We start from the raw sequence: 13,995 nt of genomic DNA, 5'->3' as shown, positions 1-13,995 counted from the left end.
TGACTACATCAAAACACACAGGTAAGTGCTAACCTGAGGGAATAGGGGCCATGAAAATAGGTTGTTCATACAGTGATGCTGATTTGTTAATAAATTGGTTTCTGACAAGTTCACAATAGTTATTTATAGCAATTCTTACGGATTTTATGAAAGAACTCCCCATTTTTGTCCATTTCTCTTCTGCTTAAATTGAAGACTGTCAAGGGATCAGGATACAGTTCAGTAACTAGCACAGTGAGGAGAAAACTTGTGGTAACATTTCTTTCTTTAGCAGTTACTGTTGTTAGCTCTTTTAATTTGGAGAAGTTGCCTTTTTCAGTTCATCTGTAAGCTAACATAGGGAGTGTCATCAAGGCGCAGGATCATTCATGCCACCAAAAAATGCACATTATTCTACTACATGAAGAATTGGTAAAGTATGGCATTTTTTTTTGTGAAATTTGGTAGTGACGAGAAAGAGAAACAGAAAATACCATAGAAAATTCTAAGAAGAATTGGATGGCATGAAGATAGGAGCAAGAACGGGAAGAAAGGAAGTAGTGAGAGGTGGTTTCAGGATGATAAGAAAGTGCTGAAAGAGAAAAGGTAAAAAATAATTAGTGCGCTAGGGTGACAGTAAATAGAAGAGACAGCCAAAAACATTATTAGCAAAGAGGAAGTCAGAGGGCTATCAGAAACAGTCCCCTTCAGGATAGTGGCATGGCTAAAGTAACTCATGACAAGGTACTGTCAAGCCAGCTTCTGCTTCTTGACTTACTTGTTTGACATCTTGCAAGCCTAAGAGAGGATCTTCTCTTCCATGTCTAGACAGGAAGGAGCCCACCATATTGGGGTTTCTGTATTAAACTGATTCTGGTGTGATTGGCAATGCTAGCGATCTACTTTCTACTTGCAAGATGTCCTTTGAGGGCAGAACATGTGTGTGTAAGGCCTTGAAGACACCAAAAGAAGAAACATGTGGAAGTGAGGGCATTTATCAAATGGGACGCTAGGTTGAGACATGGGATCCCTATAAGTTAGGAAAAGACATGTAGCCTGCTTATGGCTTGACTAAAATACTTAGTCTTTAAAAAGTACTATCAGATGGTTTTTAATCAAACTTTGGAATATTTGCATGGGATGCTTAATTTGTCTCAGAGACCTGACACTGCAAAGTTTGTAGTAGAAACCTGGACAGTGGCTTGTAAGCGTTGTTTTTTGTCTAGATGAATGTTAGTTTTCCTCCCTCTACTAATTTACTCTTCCATTTTACTGAAACATGAAAATTTTTCCTTCTTCTGTGTTTCAAATGCAGTATATCTTAGCTTCATACTGCCCCCCCACCCAGGCTTCAGTCAGTAAGGTATCTATCTTAATGCAAGTACTTTTACTTTAATCCTGTATGTGCAGCAACTTTGGAAAAGATTTTCTCCTTAATGAAGCTGCTTGAAATAATGGTTATGGGTCCAGAGTACTTATAAACTAGGGGAGGGATGAAGTCTGAGCAAATATTTGCATGTAAAATGAACTCAAGATAGCAAGAAAAGAGTAGGTAAACTTGGAATTGGTTTACCATGTTATTGCTACAAGACTACTTCAGAAACGTCCATAAAAGCATCTGGTAAAAACCCCAGTTTTGTGTCACTTCTAATATTTGTAACAAGTTAATTGGATCTTTTTTTAGCATAACACAGCTTTCATGGAGCATAACATGCTGTTTTATTTGATTATTTTTAAAAATTAATTTCCTTGCCTTTTTTTTTTGTGGCTCTTCATCATAATTGGATAGTATGCCATAATGGTGATTCCTGCAGACTAATCTCTGAATGTTTCTGCTGACACTTCTAAAGTTATGTTTTTCAAATGCAGCAGGGTGATCATAGGCAGCTTAGTATTTTAAAAAATTAGTTAGGATGACTTGCAAATTAATACTACATGTTTATTTTCTCTCAGAGCTAGTTTGGAGAGCAAATACAAAGATTGATACAATAGCCTGCTTTTCTCTTTGTTGCATATATGCAGATTATCATGCTATGCTAATTGGGTTGCTGTTACTACCTGAAAGCTATTTCAGTAACTTTATATGTTTAGACAATTTTTAAGGCACACTAATTCATATCTTAATAATTTAAATATGTTGGTATCTTGTATTTGCAGTTTTCTCTTTTAAATTCAGTGAGACTTTAATGAGGTGAAGAAATGTTTCTGTAGAGATTTTCCAAACCATTTCCCTCTTCTGCTTTAGAAAAAAATGGAATGCTCATTTTTTACGTTCTGGTTAGATAGCTCATTTAAATTTCTAATGCAATTTTTTTCTGAACTTTGTCTTAACAGAGAAAATAGCCCGGCCACATTTCCTGATACACCCAGCACATTTCAGACAGCTCTGTTTCATCCAACACCCATCCATCCGAAGTCTCAACCTGGTCCTGAAGTTCGACTTTATGATCCTAACACTGGAAAGCTGATCAGGAAAGGCACACAGACGTCTGGGCAGTCAATGTACATCCAGTCTCCAGCTCCTCCCATCACCTTGCCAGTCCACGGTGAACACTCATCCTTCAGGTACCTAAAGCATAGCTAAGAGTCACATTTATCTACGTTTTTAGATTCTGTAGTAAATCTTACTGTCATTATCCCTTCATTTGATCAAATTGTCATTTTTGCTTTACTTATGTTGTTTGCTTTCTAAAAAAGGAAATGAGCGCAAGTGAATAATCAGCTGAAGTGAAGACAGGATGCTATGATTCCAGATGCTTTTTGTGCCTCACCGAAGTGCAACTGGAAACCTCAAACCAAAGAAATTCAGCGTGTAGTTTTTGTGTATTCTAAAGAATGTTACACTGACTGATCTCTGAAGTGAGGCAGCTTGATGTTTCTTAGTAGGTCTTAGAATACTGGATTGTTTTTTGTTTATGAAATATACCTGATAGCATTTGGCTCTTGTATATAAAATTTTCCTCTTCACCTAATTCCTTCAAAAGGGGCATTAACTTTGTTTTTGAGGAATATCAGAAGTGATGGAAGAGGTGTGTAGCTGACTGAGCATTGTGAAATAAGGCCATATGGCTGAGTGCTTGTTACTAATTCTTAGATCATTTAGTCAAGACAATAATTCAGGAGGAGGAAGAGACAGACTACTTTTTGAAGTACAAAGGTTAGCATCTGGACTTCGTCAAAATTCGTGTAAAGCTGCAAAAACACCCCTTGTCTCGTTAGGATGCCTAAAATATCTAGAATTCATCCCCAATTATCTAAATAAAAGATCTGACTTTCTGGAAGGCTTGTTGATTCCAGTGGTAAAGAAGTATCCAGTTAAAGTCAAAGCTTTTCTTTGTGAAGTGTGATCAGCATTCCCTTGTACAATGCGATCAGAGTATAGCAGTTATTACAAAGCAATTCAGTTTTTAAGAGATGTAAATCACACCTAAAAATGCACACAGTTTTCTACCTTTCTTCTTCCTTCCCTGCCACTTCAGCAGTGTTATCACTTGTAAAGATTTAGGATAGTAGTGTAGCTTATTATGTTTCCACTATCTTCATGTTGTTAAATATTTCAACCTGGTTTTTTTCAGTTATTATCTGTTTGTAGCCTTTTTCTTATTTCAGCTTTCCTGTTGCTGTCAACACAGGTTTTTTGAGTTTCTCTTGTTCGTGAAGATGTCCTGTTTTCAGTTCCTTCTTAACTGTGTCTTTTAAAGTCTGTTTTAGTTTACTGTGACGTGGTAAATGAGCGTTAGAAACTTTATATAATCAAGGCACAGCGTGTATCTAGAGAGGAGCTGAAAAGCTTTTGGGTTTTTTGGTCAGTTACTGTGGAAAGGAATTTTTCTAGAAATAAAGCTGGGAAAGTTGTACCTATATGTAATTGTCACAACATTTGTAAGATGCTTCAGTGTGATGGGTTATGTTGATATTAATGCATCATTGGATGCTTTCAAAAGAATAGGTTTTAATGGTTTCCCTACCTTTGTCAACAACTTGATGAAGAGTTTGTCCACACCTAAGCCTATTTTTCCTAAATGCTGAGGTGCTTCTTGAGTATCTTATTGAAAAGGAGAGAAATGTACTTTAACTGTCCTCTGAGTTTCATAGAGCTTCAGACAGGTTTTGAGGGTAGAGTGAGGCTGTGTCTCCTTTCTACTCCTTTTATTTCACTTCAGTGGGTTTTTTTGTGACTGTCAGTGCTCAGAATTGAGATGTTTTCATCTAAAACTGTGAATGCAATTACTCCGTGCTGCAACTTCACCCCACAACTAAGCAGCTGTAAGAAAAGAGATGAGCATAAGGTCTTACGCTGAGAAAAATTGTTTTCATTCTCATTTCCTGTTGATTTGGTTCTAGCAGTGAAGTTGGTGACCTGTAAGTGCTAATCTCTTAATCGGGGCACATTTCTATTCCCCAGAGCAGTTCTACCTTCTTCTGTTGAGATCCTGAGGAGTGTTTTGGCGAAGTCTAAGAGAAAAGCAAGGCAATGTTTAAATACCACAGTGCAGGCAGAGCAGGAAGGCTGTGAACAAGTAACAAAAAGCCAAATCGAAACAGCTTTGCTATGTCTTCTTGAATGAAGAAAAGCTGAGGCAGTAGTGTATGCTTTGTCTTAATGCATACATCAGTGATAACTTTTTTATAAAGCTTCACATCCACTTTAAAATTTGATATAATACTTGTCTTAAGAGAAAACTACATTAGTGCAGCAGTTTACTGGTAGAGGACAATGTATTTTGTGTCCTGACAGACTTAATGTGCTCCCTTGTTCACATTCTACAGAAAGAGGGGAGTATTTGTAACTAAACCATTGAATTTAAGCAAAGTTGTTGGCACTCACAGCTGCTTCTGTTGTGCGTGGGTGTAGTCGAAGCCTCCAATAATCCTCTTTGATAGTTTCTCAAATCTTCATCTGATTCTGCATTTCAGATAGTGGGAAACAGAATTGGACTGCTGTGAGTGGAAGCCCTTGGGGACGTGGTAGCTGCACATGGCATAGCAATGGTTCTTGGTCTCTTAGTCTAAGAATAGGTGTCCTTGTGCTTGAGAGAACGTCTTCCTTGCAGGGCTGGTAATTCCAAAGGGCTTCAAGTTATCTGAATACCATTTCATAAGAACTGTTTCAGTTCTCACTGTGTTGGATTTCAACATTTTTGGTTTATTTCTGGGATTCAACTTGAAACATAGTTTAAAATAGGATATAATTAATTTAAATATGTACATGCAATTTGCAGTGAAACTGTCACCAGTGAATTACAGATGGTTCAGTTAATGTAGTCAACATTTCAAGTGACAGGTCTTGCTATTGTGCTCAGCTCTGAGACTTGAGTAGCTTCTTTTTTGTCATGGCTGTTGCAGCCCAAGTGGAGGGTGACAAAAAGTTTGCAGCTGTAGAAGAAGGAAAGGGAATGCAATGCTGCTCAGGGGCTGCTGGTGGCCAGCAGCTCTTCTCTGTCTGAGAACAGGAGGGATTCCTCTCTAAAAATAACCTGCTTTTCAGAGCTTTGACATGCCTTATGTATCTCAACAATTTGCATTTCATACAGAAGCAATATTCTACAAACATTGCAGTAAACACTAAAGTTGTAACGGGTCATGAGATGTGTGTAATGTAGTGTTGTTCAAACTAATGCAAAAGCTAATGACAGCTTGGACTAGAATAAAGAAAAAAGTTATACTGCAAGTTACATTTTAGTGAACACTAGTAATACACTAACAGATGAGGCAAGGCTTAAAATATGGGTGTCATTTACATGTGAGAAGTTAAAAGTGGCACCCTGGTTTAAAATAATGCTAAGATGCACCGAATGCTTGGTTTGAAGAGGTGTGTCAAGATGTTGGTGGCTGAAGCCATACTTGAAGATTTGAATAAATTACTTTAACTTACAACATTTCCTACTTAATGTTATCAATCTTGTTATGATAACAAAAATATGAAGTGCCAAATTGAACATGTGACTGAAATTTTAGTATTTTTAACACTTTCATGATGATAATGTTATTTTAGCTTTTACCCTGATGTTGTATCAAGGAAAGTGCTTGTTACCTGCACAAATGGTGAATCCACTCTGCACATATATGTCCTTGTGCATGTAAGACTGGCAAGCACCAACCAACCTCTGCAGGGTTGAATATGGTGTTATTTTTTAAGAAGTACTCATGAATCTCATTTGATTAGAAATAAATGCAAATTCCTGCCTTTTTATGTCTTTAATTTTTATTGAACTTTACAAGCAGCTGAAAATGTAAAAGCCTAAAAAATATTTTTAACAAAACAAAAATGTCTTACAAACCTTAAAGACTTTGTTTCACATTGCTTTTGGAATGTTTCATGGGAAGGCCCAGTGTTTCTTATCTAGTAGCAGTGGGAAAATACTGGGAAAAGCAGAAGCCTTTAGAAGCTATTAATACAGTTATTTTACAGTTAATATTTGTATGTAATGTAGTCAAGTATGATCTCACACTCTCTTGTGCAAAAGGAGACATTCTCGTCAACCATATGATAATGTGTTCTTTAAAAATATGCTCGATTTATTTCTAGTCTTAAGAAAATCTGCTTGGCTGCCCTGCTACATATAACTTCTCTGTAATTCTTGGGATGGTCAAGATTGTCATATTTTTAATAGAGTTGTGTCTATTAAAGTTGTATGTGATGTCTATGGCTTCTTTTTTGCCATTCTCTGTTTTGCTAAGAATGTAAATGGCATCACTGCTTTTCCTGCCTAGGTTACCTATTAAAAAGGCATGGAAATCATAATTTAAAAGAACTTTTTGGAGAATATAGTGGAATTCTGTATTATTTTCATCATCTATCTATGAAAATTACTGTTTGAGAGAATTTAATAGCAAAAGAAAATAGTGTGGTCTTTAAAACAGAAAATGTAGTAGAGGGGAGAAAAAATCACCCAACCCAAAAACTTAGCAGTGGTGAGAAACCCTAGCAAAAAAATAGTTTGATTAGTTCATTTCCACAGCATCCAAATTGTTTTAGCTTCACAAGAAATTCCGCTATACAGAAATAAGAGACCACAAAGGGGCATGTGTCTGCTGTGCTGCTGAGTTGTGCTGTGCTGATGGGGGTCTTCTGCAGCAGATAGTGCAGATCTGGGTAGCATGGCAATGCCTTGGCTCTTTTCCTTCATTGCCTCCCATTCAAAAGAAGAATGCAAATTTCCTGCACATATCAATGGGATCTGAGAAGAGAAGTGTGTATTTGGGAAATACAAGCTCTCAAAATGAGCAAAATTGACAGGTTTGTATGGCTTTCAGATTTCATACATTCTGGAATTTTAAGTACTGAGGTAAAAAAACCCTTGATATTTAGATAACCTTCTTAAGAAGTTATCAAGGTCACAAAAGGAGAAACAATTTTGTAGAACCTTACCTATGACTGACTGGATTTGCATAAGTTATTAGTGGCGGTTTTTTGTGGGGGACTCTTGGTCTAAAGCTGTTTCTTGTAAATCCCGGCTTGATGAAAATTAGCCATTCTGCATAGAAACTCTGCTGAGCAGAGACTACACTGTACCCTTTTTCAGTCACGGTCACTCTCAGAAACAGGTTGATGGTCTCTCACCTCGTAGATGCAGCTTGAAACTATACACTGTACCCTTTTTCAGTCACGGTCACTCTCTGAAACAGGTTGATGGTCTCTCACCTAGTAGATGCAGCTTGAAACTGCTTGTGATTTCAAATACAGTCACTTTTATACCTGGTTGTGGTAGTCATTCTCCAAATGCAGTCTTATGGTAACATAAATAATTTGTGACTCATGAGCTTTATGACTTTTGAACTGGATTCTGGGTGGTGCTAGGCCGCTATAATTTGTTCCAGGAGGCTAAGTACTAAGACCAGTACTTGTAGCTAATCTGTATTGTATAGTAATTTTAGCTTCTACAAGTCTTTAGTACTTAAGTAATAGTCACAGAAAAATTTACCCAAGGAAGGTAGAAGTCTCCTGCTGTTGTTCTACGTGTAGTCTATCTTTTTATTACTATCATAAAGCAATTCCCATGAAGCTATGATTATTTTATCATTTTAATGAATAATTTGATAATCTTTTTTGTACCTGCATGTTTGAATTAAGTACAGCAATTAACAATGTGATAGAATACAGACTAAAAGAAAAAGCTGTCATATTTCAATAGACTAGCCTAAAAGAAATATTGCCTGGTTTGCATCTTGTCCAGGCTTAGCGTGTGGGAAATGTCTAAAGGCTGACACTGCAGAAGTGCACTTTCTACATGCAGAACTCTTGTCTGTAAGGTTAAGAAATAGAAGGGTATGCTTAGAGACTCAAAATTAAAAGCCTAGCATAGATCAGGAGAAATGCATTAGAACGTAGGCATTGCTTTCAGAATGATAAATGTGTCAAGTGATGGAGAAACTCCACTTGTGCAGGAACATTAATGTGTTTTAAAAGCAACACTTCTACAACTACTGAAGCTCCTGGCAACAAGAAAGGTTTGATGGTTACTTAAAAGAACAGTGCAAAGGCAAGAGAGTGAGTTCCTTGTCAAAGGTAGAATAAAAACTTAAGCTGTCAGACTGAAAATAAAAGCATTAATCGGGAGACTTGACCAACCTGTTGATGAACACAGAGTTTTATTAAGCGAAGTCGTAGATATGGGGCACTCATAAATTGTTTATAGGGTTTTATTTGTAGCTCTGAATCAAGTAAATATTTCTTATGTGAGACCCCTGAATTTTTTCAGAGTTGTTCAGCCACATCAACAGCAGATGTTTGAAGAAGACCTACCAGTAAGTGAAAATGAAGAGCAGCCTGGTCCATCTAAGAGGAAACGCCAGCCAAGTATGTCTGAAACAATGCCCCTGTACACTCTATGTAAAGAGGATTTAGAGAGTATGGATAAAGAGGTGAGCATAACTGATTCTGACAGATTTCGAACATAAGTTTTAACTTCTGTTAAATTTTGCATGTGTATGAACTGACCTTGTATGCCACTACAGTAACTCTAAATAAAAGCCCCAGCAGACAAAAGTATGGTTCAGGCTAAAATGGAGTTCTGTTCTGCAAAGCAGAACAGGTATGTAAGTAGACCTTTAAAGTAGAAATATAGGCTGTTCACGTTTAACGTGTTATTGGAGCTGCTCTGTGGATAGCTTTGCCACGTGTCACTTCAGAGAAGTTTTGCTCTGGGGTTTTTTTACAGTAAATCTCAAAATAATCTGGACAAAAGTCAGTGGTGGGATGGGAGAAGAGAGGTCTGCAGATGTAAAAGGCACAGGCTGTATGGAAGATCAGGGAGACAGACTAGAGCATAGAGCCTCATTATCCATAGACATGTAATTGCAGTGTTGTTAAGTCATAACTATAATTGTTTTACAGATGAAGGGAACTTTCTGTTGCAGAGAGAACTGCACATCTTTCATGCAAAAGCACATTATTGCAATTCATTGTGAACCTCTAGCTGCTCACTTTTTGTTTATAGTTCTATGCGCTTTTTTCAAATGAGCCGCCAGCTTACATAATATTAAATGATGCATAGAAGAAAATTACCTATCACTGCACCATGTTTTCATGAATTTATCCTCTGTGACTTCACTATAAAATCTATTGACCCTGGAGCTTGAATGCATCTTCAAGCTTACATAGTTCACTGCGGTGGGGACAGGAACATATAACTTGCCATGTTCTTGTGATTAAACTCATTCCAAGGTTCTAGCTGTAACAGGCTTTGAGTTATCTTCAGGAAATGTAATAAAAGTGTGAGAAAGGAACTGCATCTTTCACCAACAAAAGAAAGATTTTATATATACAGTACAGGGTAAATTCGAGATGGGCTTTTGGAAGAACTTTATACTGGTATTCTAGGGAAATGTCCGATAACTTTCAACTGCTGTGATGACCTCCTTTGAATTTCAGGTGACTTCAAGCTTTTAACTTTACCTGGTAGCTCTTGGAGTTGACAACTTTTGATTTCTTTTGCTTTTTGTTCTGAAGTGTTTTGCCCATTTGATCTCAAACTTTACCAGAAATAGTATTTCTTCTTGTCATGATACCAGTCCCTGAATCCATCTGTGCCTTCCATCTGTATCATCAGTGATACTTAAAGACAATTGGTATTATGGGTTGCCTTTCTGATTTTATGTACTAACATTTTTTCTAATCATGTGGCTTTTGAAAAATATTAATGAATTGTTGATGCAATGTGTGCACTGAGTCAAAATGAAGTGTGCATGTTATTCAGACTCACTGCATAAAGTATTTATTGTTCTGTTTTTAAAGATACTGTTTGGAAACCTTCTAAAAAGTCTGAATCTTTTGGCACCATTCATTTAGTGATTGATCGCTCTCTGCTGCTACATTTATGACTAAAGAAATTAAAGCTTTTCTACTTCTCCTACAAATATAAACATCTTAATTTACAGTTATTTGTTTTTAAATTATGCTTTTGCTGAAGCAGCATATTGTGCTTGGAAACTAGACTATGTGAACTTCAGAACAAATGAAGCCCAAATTCCAGTGACTCTTTTTTTTTCATAGTTGACTTAGCTTTGGTTCCAGGAGTATGATTTGAGGTTACAGTTGCTGCCAAAAGTTTTCCCTTCCACCAGTCTCTGTTCCTTGGGCAGCTGAACCAGTAGGGGGGGTATGTTTGGGGCTTGTTTGGTGCAGAAGCAGGGTGGGATTTTCTTGGTATTTTAGCTTCCCCATGTGATTTTATCAAGGATCAAATACTAGGGTTGAGACATGGAGGAAGGGTGCACACAGGATATATGTCAGGGAGGTTGAACTGGATGTGGTAGTCCCAGCAGGTCATTGTCTCCTGGGAGCTGACTGTAAAAGAGAGGCAAGGAAAACTTGGGACTGCTAGCATCGCCTTAGTAAAGGTGTTGTGTTCATGTAGAAGAAATGTAACACAAATAATAAAGCAGGATTTTATGGCCTTATATGGGAGTACACTTAGGAAACAGAGATGATGTGTGATAACATACTCTATAAAATATAAAAGTTTCGTGGAGTGTACACAAGAGAGTCTGCTGTCAGGAACATTATCAAATAAAGTGAAAATAAGCTTAGTAAGCCTTGCTTGTTGGGACTCAGTTCATTTTGGTCACACTGTGACTGGTTTAACTTCCAGAGAAAGGTGTTTGCCCCCACCTCATTCTTTATCAAAACATGTTAAAGGGTAAGAACCTTTCTGGAATCAGATTGTCACTAAGATATGTGAAATTTCTACTTTTGCTTCATTGGTATCCGTTCAAGTGGCTATGGCAGGCACAAGAACTACAGCTGACTGCAGACTGCCTGGGCAGAGCAAGGGAGTCTGTTCCGGTCACAGCAGTGACTTCTTGCTCCACAACTTGGGTGCTCATACTGAGGCTGTTTGAGTTAGGAGTATGTGTTCCAAGGAGAGGAAAAGCAAGTTCCAGCGGGGCTTTGCTGCAGTGTAAGCCATGCCAGGCTCAACTGCTGTGTCCCTGTCCCAAGCCACTGTTGGTAATCATAGGACCCTATGCCAAGCCAGCTCAGGGAGCTGGTTGGGACAGAAAAGATCCATTTCCAGGTTAATCTTCATCATTTCCAGCTTCCTGAAATAACCCACCATTGCTGCTGCATGAGTGCTAGTGCCAGGAGCAGGCAGAAGATGGGTAGAGCTGGGAATGAGAGTGAAGGCAGCACTGCATTTAACGCTTCAAAACTGCTTTAAATCCTCAGTATTTCTACCGAATTCTCTCACAAAATCAGGTAAGATCAAAAGGAGTCTTTTAGCTTTAGGCACTGGGATTTTTTTTCAATGAAATTAAATAGGAAATGCAAGCATTCATATATACTGTTTCTATGGGTATAAGTAGCAATAAATAACTTGGCAGTTAACATCTAAAGAAAATGTTGCTTTTTCTTTGCAAAAATCTGTGAAAGGCTACACAGCCCCTGGCAATCCAGAATTTGCATGTCGTTTATATATGAGAGAGTTTTGTTAGAAGAATCAAAATGAAAGCTGATAAAGATAATTTAATTATGATCTATTCCGAGACTAAATCCCTTTCCTTCCTTAACCTATTTAAAAGTGTGTTTGTCACTTGTACTGGTAAAAAAGCTGTAGCTGTTTGACTGTTCCATTGGGAAGAACTGCCATGAATAGGCATCTGTATTAAAATTTGATCTTATGTAGAGTTTTATCTTATTTTTTCAGTTGTAGTTGTGCTATGGATACCAAGTAAATCAAAAGAAATGAATAGCATTTTAGCTATTGGGTTGCAGTTTAAGGTCACTTAGCCTTTTGTATCTTTTTCAGTGCCAAAGATCTGGGAGATCCAATGGTAGCTTCCTTTCCCTCTGACGTGGAGGACTGTTAGAATTTTAGAGAAGTGGAAGCACAAGAGTGTTCAATGTAGTAGAATTGCCATTCAAAGGCAATTGCCAGATCAGAGTAAGTGCATAAGGAATCTATCCCTACTTGGGAAATATGCAGCCTCCTGGTGCTGCTGCCTCACAGTTGAGAGAATGTTTTCCCCCTTTTCTGTACTAGTCTGACACAGGTGCTTTCCAGCTGATTGTTGCTGTTTGTCTGTGTTACAGAACGGTAAAGGACAGCAGAATTCAACACTGCCGGTCAAATTAGCTTGTTTATAGTCATTTTTACAGGACTGGATAATTTTTTACTTCTAAATAACTGGTTATCTGCTACATAACATGAAAAAGATCATTCCATAAAAATGCTTTTTATATAGAATTTTATCTAGTATGCTGGAATCTTCACTAAAGAAAAATCTTTAAAGAAATGGTTTCCAAACACTTAAATGCAGTTAACAACTAACTAGAAACCTCTTGTCCATAATAGCTGTTCCAGGATGACTTTTGTTTTCTCAAGATCAGTTCTATCACTTTACAGGAAAGTTACCTACTTTTGCTTTCAGTGTCTGTGTTGGAAAGTAACTGTTGCAGAAGCCTGTCCTGAAGGGAGTTGTTCACCTGCAGGAGCCTTTGTTACACACTTTGGGATTGACTGTGTGGCACTGTCATCCTTTGTCAGGGCTAGGTGGAAATTCCTGACCTACCAGTCAGTACAATGTTGTGTGGATCTGCTGTAGTTTACTGAGAAAAAACAGGAAGTGGAATCCAGGCTTCAGATGACTCTTACTTGTTTCCAGAAATAAGATCTATTAGCTAAAGCAAGTTGCGCAAAAGAAGGGGATGACATACGAACCACATGAAGACGTACATGTCTTCATAACTGTTTATCTCAGTACAGGATGCCATGTAGTTCTCATTCCCAGAGGTTACTCATGGATCATCTTGTGAGCCTATTTCTTCAGAACTGATTGCTAATTCCTTTTCATTAGGGATCATTTTCTGCTAAATTTGTATTCCTAAATTATATTTGGAGAGAACCTTACGATGGGGATAGTATCATGCACGGTTACTTAGTTAAGTTGACCTAATCCTAAGTGTTGTGTCCTGTGTGTTATAAATAAGCAGTTTTACGTACTAATTGCTTCCTGATGGACCTTGACTTTGCTTTTCTGTAAAATGTATTCTTTCTTTGTGGTACCTGTTGCAGACACAAAAGGTGATTTTTAGCCTTGTGCATTGTGCTAACTTCTTTTAAAAGTGAGTCAGCTTTATATAAAGATTTTCCCTTTTTTAAGTGTCCCTTTCATAATTAGGTTGACATTCTTGTGTATAGTAAATTACTTAACCAAGAAGTAAGTAAACCAGGTCAAGAGTTTCCATTCCTCTCTTCCTTTTGGCTACAGATTATTCACATCTGTTCCTTTTAGAGCTGTGGCTGTCAGTACAGTTCCCTTATGTTATTTTTCAGGTGCTTTCTAATTCACCAGTCCATGTAAATAGTAGAAATGCATAGTAAGAATCTAAGATGCTCCCTCATAACATGTCAGTGATAAAGGAAAAAGAAAATACCCTGAGCTGAGCTCAAGATCCTGCTCTCAATTGCTCATATCTTGGCTGCTGCTACATCCATGGTAACAGTAGAAGGCAGACAGCCATAGGTTCTCATGTGTGTCAGTACTTCCAGGACCAGTCCTCAACAGATCCCA

General features: G+C 37.7%; 1 protein-coding gene across 2 annotated transcripts in view; it reads left to right on the top strand.

Annotated features, from left to right (window-relative positions):
• Positions 1-13,995, top strand: part of CTDP1 (CTD phosphatase subunit 1) — an 87,605-nt gene that overhangs the window by 22,535 nt on the left and 51,075 nt on the right. For both annotated transcript variants that reach the window (XM_017738618.1, XM_008637123.2), the window contains exons 8-10: positions 1-21; positions 2,314-2,544; positions 8,682-8,844. The exon at positions 1-21 is cut by the window's left edge and continues 124 nt beyond it. In XM_017738618.1, the coding sequence (XP_017594107.1) occupies positions 1-21; positions 2,314-2,544; positions 8,682-8,844 (415 nt within the window). The remainder of the gene's footprint in view (positions 22-2,313; positions 2,545-8,681; positions 8,845-13,995) is intronic.

This window comes from Corvus brachyrhynchos, unplaced genomic scaffold, assembly GCF_000691975.1.
Source record: "Corvus brachyrhynchos isolate BGI_N302 unplaced genomic scaffold, ASM69197v1 scaffold146, whole genome shotgun sequence".
Taxonomy (NCBI): Eukaryota; Metazoa; Chordata; class Aves; order Passeriformes; family Corvidae; genus Corvus; species Corvus brachyrhynchos.
Note: the sequence above shows the minus strand (reverse complement) of the source record. Positions and strands in the feature narration are given on the sequence as shown.